Consider the following 22,426-nt stretch of genomic DNA (forward strand, 5'->3'; position numbering starts at 1 on the left):
CTCTCTCTCTCTCTCTCTCTCTCTCTCTTTCTCTCTGCCTCTGCTTCTCTCACTGTGTAACTCTGACTTTCAAATACATAAATAAATCTTTAAAAAAAAAATTAGCAGACAGGAACTCAAAGCAGTCATTATGAACATGCGACCACTGTGCAGCTGTTGTGAACGGAGCTCCGTGACAGATCTACAGGGGACAGCTGGTGCCGGAGCAACCAAGCAGGTGGAAGTCAGCGAGCGCCCACCCCTGCACACACACAATCACAGAGGAGTCACAGACCAAACTCCAAACCCAAGACGAGGACGCTTCGAAAAGCGGGCTTGGAAGCCGGTTGTCCTGACTTCCGGCTTCAGCCAAGGTGCGGGGGCGAGGGGCGCCAGGGGAAGCCGCGCAGGCTGCTGGTAGCGCATGAGCGACACCAACGCGTGCTCACGGCTCTGGAGCTGGAATCCCGGGACGAAGCCACCGGCACGTTAGGTGCCTGGGGAGGGCCCAGGCTCTGCTGCCGGGACGGTGCCTGTGGCCACGTCCGCTCCCTTCTCCTCTCTCACCAGGCACCGATCCCACTGGGGAAGCTCCCCCCTCGCGCCCGGGTCATCTCAAGGAGGCCCGAGCCGTTAGCACCCGCACACCGGGGTTCGCTGGCTGCGGCAGGGCTGCGGCAGGAGCCAGTCCCACACAACAGATTGAGTGGCTCTTTGTGGCGTGGCTGCTCCAGGGAGGGAGGGGCAACCGAGAGCCGGGGCAGAACTGCTGCCCGGGGGAGGGGATGGTTCAGAGGGCTGCGTCAGCACCCCCCCACCCCCGCCCAGCGGCCCCTGCTGGAGCTGCTCTGGGAGCCAACCTGGAGGTGCTGGGCCCCCGGGGGTGGGGGAGGCCAGACCCCGGGGCCACAGACCGAGCAGACTCCACAACCTGGCGTTCCTCCTGCACACGTCTTGGGAGAGGGGCGGACGCCCAGGGTGCGGGACTGGGGGCAGTGATGCGTGAGATGACCCTCGGAGAGCACGGGACTCCCCGAGACAGCGGCAGCCTGTCCAGATGGGGGGAAGGCAGCAGACGGTCGCGGAGAAAGGCGCCTCCCGCCTGTGCGTGCCGTGGCTGCCACGCTCTACTTGGTTCCCGCGTTCTTTCCAGCAAGGGCAACGGCGCGGCTCCCGGCTGCCAGGTGCCAACGAGCACCCCGTCCCCTTCATTCCCGAATCAAGCTGCTCGGACCACAGCCAGCAGGCACCTGACTCTCGAGTGCCTGCCCGCGGGCCGGGGCGCCCCCTTCTCTTCCTGCGTCCGCGTAGGGAGCGAGGGATTCAAATCCCTGCTTAATCCCAGCCACAGTCTGTGTGTGCCGGGTTACGGAGGGGTCGGCGCTGGCCAGCGTGTGCGTGCCCGTTCTGAACACCTGTCAGCCGAGCCCAGAGCGGGACGATCCCAGGAGACGGGGATCTGGAAGTGTGTTGGGTAGCCGTCTCCTTGGGGGTACGGTTGGCTCTCCAAATCTGCAGAGTCAGCCAATCACAGATCAAAAATAGTGTGGGGGGGGGGGCGCGGCACCATAGCTCACGGTTAATCCTCCGCCTGTGGTGCCGGCATCCCATATGGGTGCCGGGTTTTAGTCCCGGTTGCCCCTCTTCCAGGCCAGCTCTCTGCTGTGGCCCGGGAGTGCAGTGGAGGATGGCCCAAGTGCTTGGGCCCTGCACCCCATGGGAGACCAGGAGAAGCACCTGGCTCCTGCCTTCGGATCAGCGCGGTGCGCCAGCCGTAGCAGCGATTTGGGAGGTGAATCAACGGAAGGAAGACCTTTCTCTCTGTCTCTCTCTCTTACTGTCTGTAACTCTACCTGTCAAATAAATATATATATATATAAAAAAATAATGGGGAAAGTAGACTTTATTCCTTTTTTAAGATTTATTTATTTATTTGAAAATCAGAGTTACACAGAGAGAAGGAGAGGCAGAGAGAGAGAGAGAGAGGGAGAGCTCTTCCATCTGCTGGTTCACTCCCCAGATGGCCGCAGAGCCAGGAGCCAGGAGCCTCGTGTGGTCTCCCGCAGGGGTGCAGGGGCCCAAGCACTTCCCAGGCGCAGGAGCAGGGGACTGGATGGGGAGGAGCAGCCGGGCGTGAACTGGCGCTCATAAGGATGCTGCGGCTGCAGGGCAGCTTAATCCACTGTCCACAAATTAGTCTCTTTAGACAGTAAACAGGGGCCGGCACTGTGGCGCAGTGGGTAAAGCTACCGCCTGTGACATCAGCATCCCATATGGGCGCTGGTTCAAGTCCCGGCTGCTCCTCTTCCAATCCAGCTCCCTGCTATGGCCTGAGAAAGCAGTGGAAGATGGCCCAAGTCCTTGGGCCCCCGCACCCACGTGGGAGACCTGGAAGAAGCTCCTGGCTCCTGGCTTCAGCCTGCCCCAGCCCAGCTGTTGCAGCCGTCTGGGGAGTGAACCAGCGGATGGAAGACCTCTCTCTGTCTCTGTAACTCTACCTCTTAAATAAATCATTAAATCTTAAAAGAGTAAATGCTGCTGATTTCCATTTCTGCCATCCTCTCCCTCTGTGTCTTGAAGAACTCTGGGCGCTGACAGTGACTGTGTTCAGGTGAGACAGCGACACACACCTGGTCATGGGATACCCATCAGAGATGAGCAGTGGACTAGGAGGGGGTGGGGGAGGGGAGCAGGGCACCGGGCGCCTCCTCCAGGCGTCTCTGGGAAGAGAGCGCCCCCCCCCCCCAGTTGTCAGCCAGACATCAAGCTGCCTGGGAGTTTTACGAAACCTCTATAAATTCCACCCCTTGTCCCCCTGTGTCTGGGATGAGACAGAGGCCTCCTGGGAAAGGGCACTTCCTTCCTTGGTGGGGCCTCACCGCTGGCCTTGCGTGCTTGGATGCCAAGTGAACCAAGTCCCGGGGCCTCCCGTGCCCCCTCTGGCTGTGACCTCTGGAGACCCGAGGGGTGGGAGCCTGCTCTGCGGTAAGAGACCCCCGTCTGGCCGCCCGTGGGCAAGAACATGCAGGGTGCAGGGTGCAGAGGCCGCGGCCTGCTGTCCCTCTGCGGAGAACTCGGGGAGGCTGCCGAGGCCCAGACGCCCGGCCGCCAGCACCCGCAGCAGGGGACGGTGGCCCGACAGTTGGACTTTTCTGAAACTTGCCTCCCCCAAGTATTCAGGAGTGCAGATGTATACCCTGCACCCCTGGGAGGGGTCTCCCAGCTCCTCCCGCCCCCAGCCATGGGTGGCTGTGCTGTCAGAACCCAAAGAGAGCCATGAATGATGTCCCGAGCTGGCGGCCCTGGCCAGCAAGGAGGACCGGAGCCAGCACTCACGGGGTCGCGTCCTCAGGGCCCACGGACAAGCTCACGGGCCCCCGGGAAACGGGAAGCTGGCCGCTGCCTTCCCCACCCCATGTCAGCATCGCTCCTGCAGTGCCTGGAACCGGGGTCGGAGCACCAGGGCCGCCTCCCAGACCGCCTCCCGGTGCAGCGCCCCCGCTGGACCTTCAGTGCTTGGTGCTTTGGGCTCCTGCACTTAGAGGCGCTGGGGAGGCCCAAGCCGGTGCTAAACCTGGGTCTAGCATTTCTCCGAGCGCCGCTCACAGCAGAGACGGCTCCCACGAGAAAAGTCGGGGGTGGGGGCAGACGCCGGGAGACCCGGCTCAGCAGCGGGACTTCGCAGAGCCTTAGCGCCCTCGGCGACGCTCACCGCAGCGCCTGGCTCTGAGTGGCTGCCCTCATCAGAGGGCTGGGCGCTGGCAACGCCGGAGGTGGCCGCGAGGACTGTAGCTGTGACACAGGTGGCACCGGGGCTCACCGCGCTTGTTGGGGGACACCAGGAAGGACACCTAGGCTGCAGCCTTAAGGTGTGTGGGAATTGGCAGGTGCACCTGTGTGTGGGGGTGGGGATGATTCTAGGCCTGGCGGGAAGACCATCTGTAGAGCAGGGGCCAGGGTCGGGCAGCAGGCAGGGCTGAGTTCTACTCAGAGCAGTAGGGAGCTGCGAACCGACCGTAAGCCGGGTGTGGACGCGGCGGCCGTCTTTTGAAAGATGCAGAGTTGGACCCGGGGGGTGGGCAGTGCTGGTGTAGGGGATGTTGAATTGCCGGGTGCCAACCCTGACAGGCAGGGTCCTGGCTGGGTGCCTGGAGCACAGGTGGGCAGTTCATTGAACCAGGGCACCAGGAAGGAAAATCGGTGTGTGGGGCTGGGAGGGGCAGGGGCTGCTTCCTATGCGTCGAGTCTGGGGGGCCTGTGAGGCTTGCGAGCAGTGGCGTCCCGCTCCGAGGGTGGGTCTAGGCCAGTGTGGTGGAGGGGGGCCACTCTCCCAGGGAACCCCCGATCCGTGTGGCACCACCACGCCCCACGCCAGGTGGACACGTGGCTGCCAGCTGGAGACTACAATTCCCAGCATCCTGTGCAGCCGGGTAGGGCCATGTGACCAGTGTGGACCAATAGGGCATGAGCAGCCAGCCTCTGGGTTAAGTCAGTAAAGACACATCCGTGCGTCCCTTTCTCCTGGGGCTGCTGCAGTGGAAGGCAAGGAAGCCAAATGGACATTTTTTTTTTTTTAAGATTTATTGATTTATTAGGGGTCGGGGGAGGGGAGGAGAGAGAGGTCTTCCATCTGCTTGTTCACTCCCCAAATGAGTGCAGCAGCCAGAGCTGGGCTGACCCTAACCAGGAGCCAGGAGCTTCCTCAGGGTCTCCCACGTGGGTGCAGGGACCCAATGACTTGGGCCATCTTCTTCTATTCCAGGCCAGAGCAGAGAGCGGGATGAGAAGTGGAGCAGCCGGGACTGGAACTGACGCCCACGGGGGATGCTGGTGCCACAGGTGGAGGCTTAGCCCACTGTGCCACAGCGGGAGTCCCGGGAATGATTCTGTGGCAAAAAACAAACAAGCAAACAAAAAACAAACAAACAAACACCACGAAGGCGGGGAGGTGGTTGCGCGGAGGGAGGGGTTTTTTCCCTAAAGTCGTAGTGACTTGGGGAGGTGACGGAGGGACGCGGTCTGGAGACGAGGCAAGAGAAGGAGTCAGCGTGCACCTGTGCTGGGGGTCAGGGTGCTCCAGACGGAAGCGAGGGAGGAGACGGCCGTGTTTGTCGAGGACTGGCTGCCCGCTGTGGGCTCTGGGAAGTCCCGAGAGCTGCCGTCTGCCTGCCGGAGAGCGGGTGGGGGAACTCGGGGCCCGGCCGGGGGAGTGGATGGAGCCCATCCCGCCAGGGGCAGGGGCGGGGGAGCCGAGACTCCCCGGGGCGAGCCCGCCTTCCTCTGCCTTCGCTGGATGCGTGCTCTCAGCCAGGTTCTCTGTGCCGAGGGATGGCGGATCCCAGCGCAGGTCTCACCCGGAGACCCCCTCCCAGACGCACCCAGACCCAGCACTCGGTCCCGGCACCTCGCAGCCCACGCGCTCTGTGCACAGGAGCAGCCGGCACCCCTGCTAACCCTGTGTCGGGGTCACTGGGCTGCCGGGAGCTGGCGGAACAGCCTCTGGTGGGGCTCTGGGGGCATCAGGGGCTCCCAGCAGAGCTCAGGGTTTGGGTCCAGAGGCCGGGTGTGGAGGGTTGCCCTGGAGGACGGGTCCGGGTCCGTGCAGAGCTGTCTGTCTCCTGTTTTTGTCTGTCTCGTGTGTAGGTTAGATTATATCGCTGGCCGGCACCGCGGCTCACTAGGCTAATCTTCCGCCTTGCGGCGCCGGCACACCAGGTTCTAGTCCTGGTTAGGGCGCCAGATTCTGTCCCGGTTGCCCCTCTTCCAGGCCAGCTCTCTGCTCTGGCCAGGGAGTGCAGTGGAGGATGGCCCAGGTGCTTGGGCCCTGCACCCCATGGGAGACCAGGAGAAAGCACCTGGCTCCTGCCATCGGATCAGCATGGCGGCCATTGGAGGGTGAACCAACGGCAAAGGAAGACCTTTCTCTCTGTCTCTCTCTCTCACTGTCCACTCTGCCTGTCAAAAAAAAAAAAAAAAGATTGTATCACTGTCGTACTGTAACGGGGTGTGATTTGTGACATTTGCTCCCCTTCTGTGCGCTGGCTTCGAAGCTTGGAGGTTTAACCACGGTGAAGTCGAGTGTGGCTGGTTTCTCTCGGTCACCTCCGCCGTGGTGCCGCGGGGAAGAAGCCCTCGGCTCATCCCAGGTGTTAACCTCGCCCTCGCTTTCCCCTGAGTTTCCTGGTTGAGGTTTTACACCCGGCTCTGACGTTAGTGAACTGAGTTATCTCTGGATGGTGGGCGGCAAGGGGCAGCGACCCCCTGTGCGTGTGGATACCCGGTTCTCCCGCCCTCCGTGGTTGGCACGCCTGTCTGGAAGCCGTGGCTCGGGGCAGGCCTGTGGCACAGCAGGTTGGGACACCACCGGCGGCGCGCGCAGCCACAGTGTAGGGCCTGGGATCAGCTTGCACTTCCAGGCAGCTTCCTGTAGAAGGGCCGGGCGCCCGTGTCGCGGCCAGCCCTGGGAGACCTGGGCGCCCGTGTCGCGGCCAGCCCTGGGAGACCCGGGCGCCCGTGTCGCGGCCAGCCCTGGGAGACCTGGGCGGAGCTCTGGCTCCTGGCTTTGGCCTGGCCCGGCCGTGGCAGGTGTTTGGGGAAAAGGCCAACAGATGGAAGATCTTTCTCTCATCACTCTGCCTTTAAAGAAAAAATTCTGTGAAGCCTGTGCTGTGGCGTAGAAGGCTAAGAAGCCTCCACCTGCCGTGCCGGCATCCCGTCTGGTGGGAGGGGGGTGGGGGTGGGGGTCGCCATGGGGGTGGGGGTCGGGAGGGCAGTGGGGGTCACCATGGGGGTGGGGGTCGGGAGGGGAGTGGGGGTCGCCATGGGGGTGGGGGTCGGGAGGGGAGTGGGGGTCGCCATGGGGGTGGGGGTCGGGAGGGGGGCGGGGGGTCGCCATGGGGGTGGGGGTCGGGAGGGGAGTGGGGGTCGCCATGGGGGTGGGGGTCGGGAGGGGGGCAGGGGTCGCCATGGGGGTGGGGGTTGGGAGGGGCGTCTGCTTCGCTGCCCACAGCCTTGCTTCCGGGACTGAGATGAGTGACAGCCACGGTGCGGGCACAGAGGGAGGAGGGAGTGTGCGGTGAGGACGTCCCGCTGTGCTCACCTGGTGCAGGGCAGCGGAAGCCATGCGTACCGCACACCGCACCCCTCTCTGTGCTCTGGACTCCAAAAGAAAGCTGGGTGCGTGGGGAGTGGGCTAGCAGTGAGGATTCACACCGCCTGGAGGCGAGAAGGCAAAGGGCAGGCAGCAGGCAGGGTGGCCAGGAAGGCCCGGTCCACGCGGCCACGGCTCCGAGCCCCGTGTGCTCACGTCGGTGACTGCAAGGCTCAGGGGGACGCGGGGCTGCGGTTCACATGCAGAGTGGTCGGCCGAACTTACAGGTCTGCGAGGCCTCAGTGTGGGCCGGGCGCCCCCTGCTGCACTCCGGCCACTGGCCACTGCGCCCAGGGAAGGTTCCAGAGGCCCAGGTGGAGGTTCTATGGCAGTTGGAGCCCTCGATCCAAGGGAGCCATCTTCTCCCCTGGCCTGGGGAGGGGCTGCCTCGCGTCGGCCCTGCTGAGACAGGAGCAGACGTTTGCCTGAAGCTGGTGAGCAGCCTTGACCGTGTTAGGTGGTCGGGGCTGAGCCGAGGCGGGGGCTGAGCCGAGGCGGGGCTGAGCCGAGGCGGGGGCTGAGCCGAGAGGGGCTGAGCCGAGAGGGGCTGAGCCGAGGCGGGGCTGAGCCGAGGACCGACTTGGAGGAGGACAGAGCTGGGACCCCGGGCCCTGGCAGACCCACCGGCCACCCCAGAGATGGCTCCGCTCCCTGACTGGAGCGGGTCACGACTGGCCACCTCCCAGCCCCCGGTGGCCCCCACGCCAGCTGCTCCTGGGCAAGCCCTGCCTTGGTGGGCTTCCCTGGAAGCCCCCCGACCTGAGCGCAGTGTGGGGACCACCTCCCCAAAAGCCATCCTGCCCCCCACCCCCAACGAGCACCTGCCTCCTCATCCCAAAAGCTCCTGCGGGACAGCTGTAACTTGCCTTCTGGCCTGCACCCAGGAAGAGGCGAGACGGGGGTTTGAGATCAGACCCTCCAGGTGGGCAGAACCACGAGGGCCGTGAGGCCCCCAGACCACAGGCGCCACAGCCTGCGAGGGAGAGACGCTGGTTTTGTGAAGGCCCCCAAAACAGGGGGACTCGGATGTTTCCTTCCGTCCCTTGGTGAGACGGACAGGAAGGGACCCTCGTGTCTCCGGGGTCCTCGGCCGTCCTGGTCCCAGGCTCCACACCAAGTCTACAACGCCTGCCTCGGGGCGCCCAGGTGCAGGGTCATTCACGGCCGGCACAGACGCCCCCAGGGCTCTGGCGACTCCCTGGTGCCTGGCGCGTCCCCTCTGTGTCGCGGGGACCATATGTCAGCCCGTTGTTGTCCCCAGGCCCCTGTCGGCCGCTCACGGTGTCCACTCCCCCGGGGTTCTAGGAGAACCGGCCCCAGCCGACCTGGGTGACACGGGCCACGCTGCTGCTCCCCGCAGGGCTGCCTCGGCACGACGTGGGGGCCGCGGCGAAACTCGGCCTCTCCTGCGGGGTCGCCGTCTTTTTGGGAAGTGCAAAGCACAAGGCGGGGCTTCTGAGTGCTGCTGACGTCGCCCGTGGGTGCCCGGGCTTCCCCGGAGTCCGTCGTGGCTGGGGGACGGCGCCTCCCCGTCTGAAGCACTGACATCTTGGTCGTCGTGAATTTGCGCTGGCTCTGTTTTTTTTCTTTTTTCCAAGCATTGGAGTACTGGGAGTCTGGGCGCCCCCCCAAGTTTAAGGGACTCCTCTCCTGGAGGGAACAGCCCCGCGGGGCCCCCCTGGGGGGCACTGAGCCACAGCCGGGGGCTCTGCAGGGCTGTGCAGGCGGGTCCTGTGATGGGCGTGTGCCGGGGGCTGGGGACGTGGAGGGGACGGACACGGCCAGCGCAAAGCGGGGGCAGCATGTGAGCGCCCACGCCACACGTGGGGCTGCTTCCTCTCTGTGTGGTCTCGCACGTGCTCTGGGGGCGGTGCCTTTCTCTGGTCGTGTCCAGGACCTTTTACTGCTCCTGGGTTCACACCCCTGTCTTCCTGCCCCGTCGCCGTCCGAGATGCTGTGGTCACCCCGTGCCCCTTCTCCAGCCAGAGGGTCTCTCCTCCCAGCCTGCTAACTTCCTGGTCACACTGCACAAGCACACACCCCAGCTGTGCCACCGCAGCCCGTTAGCGATGCCCCACGGCAGGGCAGGGTCCGGTGTCCAGCCAGAGGGCGTGGACGCGGCCCTCCCCGCCCCCAGCCCATCCACGGCGCACAGCCAGCTGGTCCTGATGAGCCCTTCGTTCCTGCCGGGCTGGGACAGGGACTTGCGTCCACTTCCTGGAGTGGCGGGCATCGGGCAGTGGGGGAACGGCCTGGCACCGTCTCTGTCCCCTGGCAGGTGACTGGGGTGTAAGGAGAGGTCAGAATGACGGTGTCCCCGGATGTCAGGATGGAGTACCTGGAGGAAGTGGCCACCGTGGTGCTCAAGTTCAAGCCGGACAAGTGGAGCAAGCTGGTCGGGGCGGAGGAGAACACGGCCTTGTTCACCGAGTTCTTTGAGAAGGCGGACGTCTTGGTGCTGGTGCTGACACTCAACCCCGCCGGCCTGATCGTGCCCTGCCTGGGCTTCCCCGAGTCCCTCAAGTCCAAAGGCGTCTACTTCATCAAGACCAAGCCCGAGAGCATCACCAAAACCAACTACAAGGCGCGCCTGCTCTACGGGGACATCAGCCCTGCGCCCGTGGAGCAGCTGATCGCCGTGGTGGAGGAGGTGCGTGGGCCGGGCAAGCCAGGCTCCCGGGGCGGCCCTGGGCCAGCGGGAGCCTCCCCTGGGAGCCTGCTGGGCCCACCGGTGACACCTGTGCACCTGCGTCTAGAGGTCCGGCCCTTTGCCTGTTCTCAGCTTGTCGCTGCCTGTAGCCCTGGAAGGTGTGGGCTCTTGGGGACTTCGGGTTAAAGTGGGTGCCCTTTGTTGGGGGGGGTCCTGTCCTGCCTCTTCCCCTGTGTCGCTCCGGGCCGGAGTGGCAGGATGGGCACACTTTTGGGGTCAGCCTGTCCAGAGCCCGGGTTCCTTAGCCTCCCCATCATCGCTCTCCTCCCTCGTGAACTGGGTCCCTGCCCCGCGCACATCCCTGGGAATGAGTGATGGACGTGGGAGCCAGGAACAGGGCGGCCCTCCACTGTGGTGCAAGGTGTTGTCTCGCCGGCCCGGGCTGCCACAGCCACGTCCCGGGGCCAGGGCCTTCCACGACAGCCATTTCTTTCCCGCAGTCCTGCAGGCGGGAGGTCCGAGGTTGGGGTGCAGAAGGGCTGGGTCCAGCTGAGGCTTCTACCCTCGGCTCGCGGGCCCTGTCTCCCTGCGGCCCCCTGGGTCCAGCCCCCCGAGTGTCTGTCCCAGCTTCCCTTCCTGTAAGGACGCGGGTCATGATGGATCACAGCCAGGGCCTCCCTCCCACCCGCTTACCTCCCTGAAGATCCTGTTTCCAGTCCCGTTCTGAGGATGGGGGCTGGGACCGCCTCACGTGGGCCTGGGGCGGGCGCAGGTCGGCCCTCGCGGCTCTTCTAGGTGGCAGCTGGCATCGGCTCCCGGCAGGGACGGTGCCAGGGTGACGCGAGGCGGGGTCTCTGGAGGCGGCTTTGCCACCCCAAGGTCAGGAGCTGGGCTCGGCTCCCCGACAGCCCCCCGTCCGGCAGGAGGAGCTGCCTTTCCCAGGGTTCCGGGCGCGGAGCCTTCCTACTCCGAGGACCCTGGGTGGGGGGAGGGGCGGTGACAGGCGTTTCCTTCCAGGTGCTCTACTCTCTGCTAAACCAGAGCGAGAACGTGGACGGGTGGCCCCGGGTGGTCTCGGAGGACATCGTGAAGCAGATCCACAAGCTGAAGAACGAGATGTTCGTGATGGGGGGCAAGGTCAAGGGGAAGACGCTGCTGCCCGTCCCGGAGCACCTGGGCAGCCTGGACGGCACGCTGGCCTCCATGGAGAGGTGGGGGCCCCTGCCCGCTGTGGCTGGCTTCCAGAGCCCCCTGAGGGCCAGACGGTGCTGTGGGGTGGAGCAGAGGCTGGGGGGGGCGGGGCCCCTGGGGTTCCAGTGATAGTGACCCTGAAGCCGTCCACACGTGTCTGGGTTCCGGTCCCCCCCAAAGTTATGTATACCCAGGCAGAAACCGGGTGCCGAGGGGCGGCGCAGGGGAATGGGCGGGGTCTGCAGCGGGTGCGCATGAGGCTCCATAGAGGCCCTGGGGGCCCCGGAACCTCAAGAAGCCCCATGGTCCCTGCCCAGCCACTGCTCCCAGCTGCCCGGCTGTGTGACGCTCGCTTGGGGGGTGGGCCTGCTCCTGGCCGCCCCTCGGCCACCAGCTGTGCCCTGGTGAGACTCTCCGGGAGGTGCCATCCTGAACAGGGGCCACCCCCGAGCCCTGGCTCCTCTCCCACCTGCTCCGCGGAGAGAGTGTCGGGCACCGGCACCCTCAACAGCAGCCGCCATCGCTCGGGCTGTCTTCCCGGCCGGGCACTGGGGAAATTCTTTGGCCTCTGCAAGGGGGCCTGGTTGTGCTGCCGCTGCCGCTGGGGAGGGGGCGGTGGAGCCCCGCCCTTGCCCCGCCCCCGAGAAGCCCGCGTCCACCTCCGCCTTGCGCCGGCAGGCTCCCGGCCTCCCTGGACAACTCGCTGCTGCACGCCATCGAGACCATCATCATCGACTGGTCCCACCAGATCCGAGACGTGCTGAGCAAGGACTCCGCCCAGGCCCTGCTGGACGGGCTGCACCCACTGCCCAGGGTGGAGTTCGAGTTCTGGGAGGCCCGGCTGATGAACCTCAAGTGCATCCACGAGCAGGTGGGGCCCCCCGGCCGCCGCCGAGCCCCAGTCCCTCTTCACCCCCACCCCAGGCGGCAGCCGCGGTCCCCTCCTAGCAGGACCCCCAGGCACGAGGCCGAGCCCCTCCCCTGAGGCTGCCGGCTCCCCCTCAGCTGAACAGGCCCAAAGTGAACCGCATCGTCGAGGTCCTGGAAAAAGCCAAGAGTTGCTACTGGCCAGCCCTGCAGAACGTGTACACGAACGTCAGGGAGGGTGAGCACCGGGAGGCGGACCCCGGGCCCGAGGGGGCGGGCGGCGCGGGCCCGGGGGCTGACGGGGGCTGTGGGGGCCGTCCTTGCCCGCGCAGGCCTCAAGGAAGCCGAGGACATCGTCCTCTACCTGAAGCCTCTGCAGATCTTGCTGGAGGAGATGGAGCAGGCCGACTTCACGTCCGTACGTCCGTCCGGCGAGGTTTTGGGGTTGGGGGGGATCTCGGGTTCTGGGGACAGAGGGCCGGGGCCGCTCGGCTGTGAGGACGACCGGGCTGGGCGTTGCCTCCTCTCGGCCCCCTCAGAGACCCTCTCCCGGCAGGGGGCGTGGCTGCGGACCAAGGCCCCTCCCCTCCAGTGCCCCACGCCCTGCCCGTCTCTCCCCAGCTGCCGACCTTCATCGCCAAGGTGCTGGACACCATCGCCTTCGTCTGGGCCACGTCCAGCCACTACAACACGCCTTCCCGGGTCATCGTCATCCTGCAGGAGTTCTGCAACCAGATCATCGAGATGGTACCGCCCCCCCCCGCCCCCCGCGCCCCCGCAGGGCCGGACTCGCTGAGACCAGAGTCCAGCCTCAGCCCGGGCCAGGGCCGAGTGAGGGGGCGGTGCCCTCGGTGACCCCCAGAACAGCCCAGCGGTCGGCAGGCGGGTGGGACAGCACAGACCGCATGCAGGGACGGCCCGGGCAGCTCGTCACGGCCCCGGGGCGTCCGTCTTCTCTCCCCGCCCCCCCCCCCCCCCAGACGCGGAGCTTCCTGGGCCCAGACGAGGTGCTGAAGGGCTTGCAGGGCGAGATCGAAGAGGTCCTGAACGGCATCTCGCTGTCGGTGACGGTCCTGCGGGAGCTGTACCGCGCCTACGACTTCTGCTGCAGCAACATGCAGCGCTTCTTCAAGGTACCTCCCGGCCCGGGCCGGCGTCCCCGGCGCTGGGGCCAGCGGGGGCGTCTGACGCCGACAGCGCCCCTCTCCCCCCAAGGACAAACAGCCCGTGCTCTGGGAGTTCCCCTCCTCTCTCGCCTTCTCCAGGATGAACGCCTTCTTCCGCCGCGTGCAGACGATCGAGGTGAGCAGACCCCGGCACCTTCCCCTCAGCACCCAGCCTGCCCTGGCCTCAGGGTGCCCGGCGTCCCCAGCACCCAGCCGGCCCTGGCCTCAGGGTGCCCGGCGTCCCCAGCACCCAGCCGGCCCTGGCCTCAGGGTGCCCGGCGTCCCCAGCACCCAGCCGGCCCTGGCCTCAGGGTGCCCGGCGTCCCCAGCACCCAGCCTGCCCTGGCCTCAGGGTGCCCGGCGTCCCCAGCACCCAGCCGGCCCTGGCCTCAGGGTGCCCGGCGTCCCCAGCACCCAGCCGGCCCTGGTCTCAGGGTGCCCGGCGTCCCCCCTTACGCCCCTCAGTGTCACCTCAGTGGGGAAAGGGAGGCCACACCCAAACACCTTTGCCATGTGACATAGGACAGTGTCCTCCTGTGGTCTTCCTTGGGGGCGGAGAGATGAGGCTTGAAAGCTTTGCCTTCTGTGGGATTATTTTGAAAGAGATACATCTTTAAAATACAAAGAGTTATGGAGAGAGAGGGAGAGACAGAGGTCCTCCATCTGCTGGTTCACTCCCCAGATGGCCACAACGGCCAGCGCTAGGCCAGGCCAAAGCCAGAGGCTTCACTGGGGTCTCCCGCGGTAGTGCAGGGGCCCAAGCACCTGGGCCGTCCTCCGCTGCTTTCCCAGGCCGTTAGCAGGGAGCTGGGTCAGAATCGGAGCAGCCGGGACACACGCTGGTGCCCATACGACGGATGCTGGTGTTGCAGGTGGCGGCTTTACCCGCTACTCCGCGGTGCCAGCCCGGAGACCTGACTGTAACCTTGTGCCTGGGGGCTCGTGCTGGAACCGTTGGGTGCAATGTTGGGGGGGTGCCCAAGGGCAGAGGGAGAGCCGGACGCTTCTCACCCACACCCTCCGGAAGGCAGCGTGGGGAGGCCCCCTGGGGGCAACGGCCTTTCAATCAAGGCGTTTATCCATGTCGCCGTCTCCCCGGGAGAGGGAAGGCTTTGGAGGTGGCCTGGCCTCCCCGTCCACCCCGCGCACTTGCGACTTGTGGCTTGGGAAGGGCACCACCCTTGGTGCTGGCCAGGGCGGGCGACATGTCTGGGTTCTAAACGTGACCTGGGCCTGGGCTCTGCTGGGAGGGCTGCAGGGGAGCCGTGGGACCTGGTGTGGGAGGTGAGGCGCCCCACGCAGAGTAGCTGTTTGTGGGGTGAGTCTGGGGGGTCTGTGCAGCAGCCCGGGAGCCTGGGGGGGCACTACCCGGGTTGGAGGCGGCGGGGGTGGGGAGCTTCAGGAAGGAGCGGGGGAGCCGTCCCTCGCAGGAAGTACAATCAACACAGGTGTGGCCGCCCGGCCGCTTTCCCCTCGGCGGGGGGTCTCCGGGCAGTGACGCTGAGCAGGGGTGTCCAAAGCCAGCAGGGCCCTCCAGGCGCTGCCAGCGCCGGGGTGTGGCGGGGCCGGGTCGCTGTGACTACTTGGAGGCGCGTGGGTCGAGCCCCCAGCCCCGTCCCCTGCCGCCTCCACCTCCACGCTGGTGGCTCGGAGGGCCCTTGTGGGCCCCTTCCTCGCGTCCCCTCTGCGCCCAGAAGCGGCCATGAGGACGAGCGCAGGCCGCCTGACAGGGCCGGACCGCTGACGGGCGCGTGCCTTCGCCAGGATCTTTACAAAACGGCCATCGAGTTCCTGAAGCTGGAGAAGATCGAGGTGGGGGGCACGCGGGGCAGCATCCTGGGCAGCCTGGTGGCGCAGGTCTACGAGGAGGTCTTCAAGCTGGTCAGGGTGTTCGCCGACTGCAAGTACGACCCGCTGGACCCCGGAGACTCGGTAAGACTGCGGCCGGCTCCTGGCAGCGCCGCCGGGGGCAGGCTCGGGCCGGGAGGTGGACGGCGCCCGCCCGGCACGCTGGTTCCAAGTCCAAGGTCACTGTGCTCGTGCCCTCTAGAGTTTCGACAACGATTACGCCGACTTTGAGACGAAGATCCGGGATCTGGACCGGAGGCTGGCCACGATCTTCTGCCAAGCGCTGGACGACTGCAGCTGCATCGAGACCTCGGCGAAGGTACGTGCGGGGGGGGGGGGGCGGGCCGCCGAGCGCCGTCGGGCCGGCCCCATCTCGGCAGCCTGGGCGAGCGCGCCCTGAGCCGTCTCTGGCGGAGGGAGCAGGAGGCGAGCGTGAGGTGGTGCGAAGACGCTGGCCGGCCGGTGGCTCTCGGATTCGGTTTCCCCACTTCTCTAAGGGAGCAGACGCTAACAGCCAGCCCCAGCCGCTGGAAAACTCGCCACGTGCACGCGCCGACGGCTGAGCGGTGTTTCCCATGTCCCTGTCTGCAGCCAGCACAGACCGGCTGGCTTGGGAGCAGACGTTTCACTTCTCATAGTTCTTTGCCACTTTTTAAAAGATTACTTATTTGAGGCCGGTGCCGCGGCTCACTAGGCTAATCCTCCGCCTGTGGCGCCGGCACACCAGGTTCTAGTCCCGGTTGGGGTGCCGGATTCTGTCCCGGTTGCCCCTCTTCCAGGCCAGCTCTGTGCTGTGGCCCGGGAATGCAGTGGAGGATGGCCCAAGTGCTTGGGCCCTGCACCCCATGGGAGACCAGGAGAAGCACCTGGCTCCTGGCTTCAGACCAGTGCGATGCGCCGGCCGCAGCGCGCCGGTTGTGGTGGCCATTGCAGGGTGAACCAATGGCAAAAGGAAGACCTTTCTCTCTGTCTCTCTCTCTCACTCTCCACTCTGCCTGTCTAAATAAATAAATAAATAAATACTTATTTGAAAGGCAGGGTTTCAGAGCGAGAGTGAGAGAGTGAGCGAGATCTTCCACCTGCTGGTTCACTCCCCAAACAGTCATGAAGCCAGTGCTGCTCCAGGCCAAAGCCAGCAGGTGCAGGGGCCCAAGCACTTGGGCATCGTCTGCTGCTTTCCCAGGCGTGTTAGCAGGGAGCTGGGTTGGAGGTGGAGCAGCCGGGACTGGAACCGGGGATGCCGGTGCCCAGCTTAACCTCTGCGCCTCGCAGTCCTGGAGGCTGCACGTGCAAGAGCCGCAGCTGCAGGTCTGGGGGCTGGACGGACCCCACCCCGGTTCCCGGGTGGCTGCTGCCGAGGGAAAGCCGCCCTCCCGTGCCGCCATACGAGGGCGCCGGGTCCCACCCCGAGGGCCTGCCCGGTGCCGGAACCGCCGCCTCCCACCACCACCACCGTTAGGACTTCCGCATGTGGATTTGGGGGCACGAAACCCCCAGCCCGTGACACGCACAGCTCCAGCTCAGACTGGAGGAGGAGGTGCCCGCGTGGGAGCTGCCCTGGCAGCGGGGCTGCGGCGCTCGGGCGTCTCCCGTCTGAGTCTCGCTCTGCCGACGTCGGGGGCACCGGGAGGCTGTGAGAGGCGCTAAAACCCCGGCGCTCGGTGGTTCAGGAGAGAAACGCGAGGGCCAGCACACACGTGTTTCACACTCGGCCTCTGAGTAACCGGAGAAACGGGAGCTAAGTGGCAAGACGCTGTGGTCCCCGGGCGAGGACGGGCGGCACCCCCAGCTCACTCACGCGAAGAGAACGCTCTGTGGAGCGGCCGGGGTGCACGCAACACCCCAACACTCGACCTCACAGCGTTCCCGGCACCGCAGCGCCCCTCCTCGACCTCCCCCACCCAAGACGACCGTGAACTTTGAACCTGCCACAGGGTGGCCCGTTTCCACATCACTTTCCCAAAAGCGAAACTTTCTGACGTTTGCAGACTGAGGGAGCCCCGGCCCAAGTCCGGGCCTGTCCTGGGGAAGCGGAGGGGCCGGCTGTCCCCTGGGGGGACGTGGGGCGGAACATGCTCCCTCTGCGTCGTGGGGTCTCGTGGTTGGGGGCCTGAGGATTAACAAACACGAAGCTCACGGAAGGGGCTCCTGGGCTGTGTGACGGGGTCTCTGCACCATATGGGGGGGCGGCACCCTGGCATGGCGGGTAAAGCCGCCTCCTGCAGTGCCGGCATCCCATCCTGGTCCTAGTCCCGGCTGCTCCACTTCCCATCCGGCTCCCTGCGGTGGCCTGGGAAAGCAGTGGAAGATGGCCCAAGTGCTTGGGCCCCTGCACCCACGTGGGAGACCTGGGGGAAGCTCCTCTTTCTCTTTGCTTGTTCTCTGTAACTGCCTTTCAGATAAATAACTAAAATCTTAAAAATGAATGAAAAATAAAGACCCCTGGCCCTTCAGGAGCTGGGACGATTGTGGTGACGACGGTTGAGGTGGGGTCCCGTGGACCCTTGGTTTCCAGCAAAAAGCCCCCCGAGGGGATGTGGGAGCTCCAGGGTCTGAGGCTGTGCCTTCCTCAAGGAAAGCTCCGGAGGGAGGGAGACCGCGTGTCCACTCTCGGACGCCTGAGTTTGAGTCTACACGGACCTGGGGGTTGGCTGGGGCCCGGCTGCCCCAGTCCCCACCGTTCCTCCTCGTCCTAGCTCAGCCCTTTTCTTCCACTTTTTTTTTTAAGGATTTATTTATTTGAAAGGCAGAGTTGGAGGTGCAGAGAGAGGTCTTCCATCCTCTGGTTCACTCCCCAAATGGCTGCAATGGCTGGAGCTGGGCCGATCCGAAGCCAGGAGCCAGGAGCTTCTTCCAGGTCTCCCACGTGGGTGCAGGGGCCCAAGCACTTGGGCATCTTCCACTGCTTTCCCAGGCCACAGCAGAGAGCTGGATCGGAAGAGGAGCAGCCGGGACTCGAACCTAGGCATTCTGATGTTCCAAGCAGCGCCTCAACTCCTGCACCAAAGCCCACCCTGGGCATTCCTCTGCGTGGGCCGATCTCTGGGTGTAGCCCCCAGCGGCAGGCGCTGGTCCTGGGTCCCTGCGGCTCGAGCGAGGGGAGCCTGGAGCCCCAGCGGGGTCTGGACGCAGAGCTCGGCCCACCCCGTCCAGCTTCTGTGCTCTGAGAGGAACGCAGCCCTGGAATCTCTCAGGTCGCCCGGCCTAGACAGCAAACGGGAACAGCTGGGAGAAGCGGCTCCCCTGCATCCGTGCCCGAGTCTGCTGCACCTGGGTGCAGTCCACCCCACCTGCCGCCGCTGCCACTGGGTGCCCGGGCTAGGACACACCCCTGGGGCTCCCCTCCCCCGACTCCTCCCTCCGGCCTCGGCAGCGGCTCCCACGCAGCGGGGGCTTCTGGGTGATTTTCTGCTCCGCTGCCCCCTGGCAGAAGCCAGAAATATGTAAATACGAGGGGGAGGGGCAGGTGGCTAAAAAGGCCATGAACCTGGGAGACCAAGCATTGATTTTTTTTTTTTGTCCTGAGTGAGCACCTCCTGGTCCACCCGCCCTGTAGGTGCCTGTGGGACTGGGGCAGCCAGCTGGGACAGCGGCCCCATCTCTGGGGCAGATCTTCCCCCTGGCTCCCCAAAGCAGGTGCAGCCTTGCTGGGCCCCAGGGCTCCCCGCCAGCACCCAGCCTGGGTGTCGGTTCAGACACAGGGCGCCTGTGGAGTGGAGGCTCGGGTCCGCCCCTTGTCTCCCAGTGCCTTTTTTCAGAGTGGAACAGGGTCCACGTGGCCGAGGGGCCCCCGGGTGCTGGTGCTGTCCTAAGGGGAGTGATAGTGGTGGATACAGTCGCCCCCCAGGGGCCAGTGCTGGGGCAAAGCCACCACCTGTGACTGGTTCGGGTCCCGGCTGCTCCACTTCCAATCTAGCACCTGCTGATGGGCTGTGAAAAGCAATGGAAGATGGCCCGAGTGCCTGGGCCCCTGCACCCGCGTGGGAGACCTGGAGGAAGTTCCAGGCTCCTGGCTCCAGCCTGGCCCAGCCCCACTGTTGCGGCCATCTGGGGAGTGAACCAGGGGATGGAAGATTGATCTCTCACTCTCTTCCTGTTCCTCTCTGTAACCCTGGCTTTCAAAATATAAATGTAAAAATCAGTGGTGTCCCGGAGCGGGGCGTGGGCACAGCTGGGCCCCCGGCGGTGAGCCCGGTTCCCGGTGTCCCCCCAGCTCCTGTACATGTTCGGGGGCCTCCTGGAGCGGCCGCTGATCCTGGTGCAGGTGGTGCCCCGGTACTCGGCCATGCTGGAGCTGCTGGACGCCGAGCTGGACAACGCGAAGCTCCTGTACGACGCGCAGATGGCGGCCTCCGTGGACGGCAGCATCCCGCCCATCCACAAGAACCTGCCCGCCGTGGCCGGGCAGCTCAAGTGGAGCCTGGAGCTGCAGGAGCGGCTGGAGGCGTCCATGAAGCACGTGAAGCACATAGAGCACCCGTGAGCGCCGGCCGCGGGGGGGGGGGGGAGCACGGCCGCGGGGGTGGGGCACGGCCAAGGGCGGGGGGAGATGGGGGCACGGCCACGGGCAGGGGGGCACAGCCACGGGCGGGGGGGGGCACGGCCACGGGCGGGGGGAGATGGGGGCACGGCTGCGGGGTGGGGGGGGCACGGCCACGGGCGAGGGGAGATGGGGGCACGGCCGCGGGGTGGGGGGAGCATGGCCACGGGCGGGGGGAGATGGGGGCACGGCCACGGGCGGGGGAGGTGGGAGGTGGGGGTGAGGGAAAGGGCCTGGCTTGCCCTGGGCAGTCCCCAAGATCCCGACAGAGAGCCCGTGTGTGCATGCGTGCATGGTCCCGACAGAGAGCCCGTGCAGCAGCGCCCATCGGCCGTCCCCTGTGTGGTCCCGGGCAGGAAGGGAGGGCAGGAGTGGAGCCACGGCTCTGGCCCCCGGGCCACCAGGCCACCGAGCCACTGGCCACGTCAGCAGGCCAGGCTCCCGTTTTCATCTGGGTCTGGCTGTGGAAGAAGGGGATCGTGGGACCCTGCTTCAGCACCCTGGGGTCCGGGCCCTGCACCCGCTGAGCGGGGGAGGCTCAGCGTCTCCCTCGACCCCAGGGTCATGTCCAGCGAGGAGGCCAAGCTCATCTACCAGAAGTACGAGGAGATGCTGCAGCTGCTGCGGGGCTGCCGGCTGAGGACCTACCGGCAGTGGGTGGGCACCGTGGACCAGGACTGCCACTTCAACCTGGGCCAGCCGCTGATCCAGCGCAGGCCGGACACCGGCCTCGTGCAGGTCAACTTCAGCAAGGCGGTGAGTGGGGGGGGGGGCAAGTTCCTCCTGGGGGAGGGAATAGCAGGAGCCCCCGTGGCCGCCGGGCCGGCCCCTCCCACTCGCGGCCCATGCTTGCGTCACCGCCAGCCTGCAGCTCTGTCTGGCGTCTCTAAGCTTGTCCAGCATGTGCTGAGGACGCCAGGAACAGCACGGTCACCCCTTCTAGAAACGCTGAACGCGTCCTCACCCACCAGATGAGATTTGAGAGGCAGAGAGAGAGAGACTCCCACCCACTGGGTCACCCCCCCCCCCAGTGCCTGCGGCAGCCAAGAGAGGGCCAGGAGCCAGGGCTCAACCCAGGCCCCCAGGTGGCATCCGGGCCGTCACGGCGGGCTCTCGGGGCCTGGGTCGGCAGGAAGCTGGGGTCGGGAGTCGCAGCCGAGAATCGAACCCGGGCGCCGTCAGTGCGCGTCTCTAAAGCTTGGCGGCCTCTTGTGTAATTGCAAGAGAAAACGCTAATTTTAAAAAGTGTCTTTTCAGAGGTCTTTGCGGCTCTGCGTGGGGGGAGGGCTGGTCAAGGCAGGTGAGCTGGAAAGAGCTCTGAGGAGTGGACAGCACCGTGTGTCCGGGGGCTGCAGCCCGGGCAGTGCAGGGCCCACGCAGAGGACGGAGGCAGGAGTGGGGCTGCCCCGGGAGGGTGGAGGCAGCAGGGAGGCAGAGGACGGAGAGGTGGAACGCGCCCTCGGAGAGCCTCCCTCCTGCTAAAACTCAATGAATATTCACCGAGCACCGGCTGTGCGTGTGTGTGTGTGCGCATGCATGTGTGTGCGTGTGCATGTGTGTGTGTGTGTGTGTAGCTGACTCCCAGAGGGACACGGCCTGGGGGAGAGAAAGCAGGTGGTGGGGGCTGGGTCAGGGTGGAAGCCGTGAGGCCGCGGGGGGTGGGCGGGAGCCTGACGGGGCTGGAAACAGAGCAGGGGAGGAGCGGGCCCTGGCGTCCGGGGGAGGAGCGGGCCCTGGCGTCCGGGGCTGGGCGCTGGAAGGGAGCGTGGCTCCCGGCTGAGGCTGCACGGGCTGCAGGGAGATGTCACGGGAGGGGAGGGGACGGAGACGGGACGGTTAGGATGGGGTCCAGCAGACGGCAAAGCCGCCCCGGCTCTGCCAGCCAAGCCCGCCGCCCGCCCCGGGGCGCGGTGGCCCCTCTGCTGCCCAGCGCCGCGCCCCCAGGCCGCCCCCTGACGCGGTCCCCGTTTGCTGTCCAGCTGGTGGCGGTCCTGCGGGAGGTGAAGTACTTGAACTTCCAGCAGCAGAAGGAGATCCCCCAGAGTGCGGAGAACCTGTTCGCGGAGAACGAGACCTTCCGCAAGTTCGTGGGCAGCCTGGAGCTCATCGTGGGCTGGTACAACGAGGCGAGTGGCCGCGCTCGGCTGGGTTCCGTGCCGGGTTCGGGTTCGGTTTGGGACGGAGGGAACGAGCGTGTCTCCGTGGTCACGGCAGCAGCGTACCCGGTGGCGACTCGGGAGCCGGCGACCGGAGCCTTCTTCCCGCTGCCCTCTGGCTCAAGTTTCGCCGAATTTTCTAGACGCTGCCTTCTCCTTGCTGTTTTTGGGTGTGACCTCCGTTAATGTGGGGTGGCGGAGCGGAGGTGGCTCTCTGACCGCTGACACCGCTCGGGCCTGGGCCCCACCACGGCGACCACGAAGGGGCTGATCACGAACACGAGCCCTGGGGACAGTCCCTCTAGTGACCGGGCTGTCGGCTCAGAGCTGCTCGCCTGTGGTTGGGGTCCGGCTTAGCTGTGCCGGGGGCTTGGCCCTCACCGTGGGGCTCCTGGGGGTGAAGTTGGGGCTGATGTTCTCACTGTTTCCACGTCGTCGTGTGTCTATCTCTACCCCAAAGTGTGGATAATTAAGGGTTAAGTATTTACATAAATCTGTTTTAAGGTTTTTTTATTTATTTGAAAGAGTTGGGGGAGAGAGAGAGAGGTCTTCCATCCACTGCTTCACTCCCCAGATGACTGCAATGACCAAGGCTGGGCCGGGCAAAAGCCAGGAGCCAGGAGCGTCCTCCAGGTCTCCCGTATGGGTGCAGGGCCCGAGCACTGGGCCGTCCTCTGCTGCTTTCCAGGCCACAGCAGGGAGCTGGATCCGAGGTGGAGCGGCCGGGACTCGAATAGGCGCCCCTGGGGGATGCCGGCGTCACCGCTCTGCCACCTCATTCCCTCTACGTAAACTCTTGATGATAAAAAAAAAAAATTCAACTTGGAACATCCTGAAAAAAGATTTGTATATAATCCACCCCAACATCATAATTGAAGT

General features: G+C 65.6%; 1 protein-coding gene and 1 long non-coding RNA gene across 3 annotated transcripts in view; one reads left to right on the top strand and one right to left on the bottom strand.

Moving 5' to 3' along the window:
- Positions 1 to 5,922: 5,922 nt before the first annotated feature.
- Positions 5,923 to 7,606, bottom strand: LOC138845997 (uncharacterized). Of its 2 annotated transcripts, XR_016223479.1 has the most exons (4): positions 7,355 to 7,606; positions 7,079 to 7,194; positions 6,483 to 6,615; positions 5,923 to 6,448 (listed from the first exon to the last, which is right to left on the bottom strand). It is a non-coding gene; the product is annotated as an uncharacterized LOC138845997 (long non-coding RNA). The 2 variants fall into 2 exon arrangements; XR_016223480.1 differs by lacking the exon at positions 6,483 to 6,615 and having other exon boundaries at positions 5,923 to 6,403.
- Positions 7,607 to 9,424: 1,818 nt separating this feature from the next.
- The window catches only part of DNAH17 (dynein axonemal heavy chain 17), an 81,340-nt gene continuing 68,338 nt past the window's right edge, over positions 9,425 to 22,426 (top strand). The window contains exons 1-13 of the mRNA XM_070060216.2: positions 9,425 to 9,779; positions 10,797 to 10,990; positions 11,649 to 11,841; positions 11,976 to 12,075; positions 12,170 to 12,255; positions 12,459 to 12,584; positions 12,818 to 12,970; positions 13,053 to 13,139; positions 14,768 to 14,935; positions 15,054 to 15,170; positions 19,065 to 19,330; positions 19,952 to 20,147; positions 21,371 to 21,517. Of these exons, the coding sequence (XP_069916317.2) occupies positions 9,435 to 9,779; positions 10,797 to 10,990; positions 11,649 to 11,841; positions 11,976 to 12,075; positions 12,170 to 12,255; positions 12,459 to 12,584; positions 12,818 to 12,970; positions 13,053 to 13,139; positions 14,768 to 14,935; positions 15,054 to 15,170; positions 19,065 to 19,330; positions 19,952 to 20,147; positions 21,371 to 21,517 (2,178 nt within the window). The 5' untranslated portion in view covers positions 9,425 to 9,434. The remainder of the gene's footprint in view (positions 9,780 to 10,796; positions 10,991 to 11,648; positions 11,842 to 11,975; positions 12,076 to 12,169; positions 12,256 to 12,458; positions 12,585 to 12,817; positions 12,971 to 13,052; positions 13,140 to 14,767; positions 14,936 to 15,053; positions 15,171 to 19,064; positions 19,331 to 19,951; positions 20,148 to 21,370; positions 21,518 to 22,426) is intronic.

This window comes from Oryctolagus cuniculus, chromosome 17 (genome assembly GCF_051225735.1).
Source record: "Oryctolagus cuniculus isolate XC-2025 breed Fujian yellow rabbit chromosome 17, ASM5122573v1, whole genome shotgun sequence".
In the NCBI taxonomy this organism is placed as follows: domain Eukaryota; kingdom Metazoa; phylum Chordata; class Mammalia; order Lagomorpha; family Leporidae; genus Oryctolagus; species Oryctolagus cuniculus.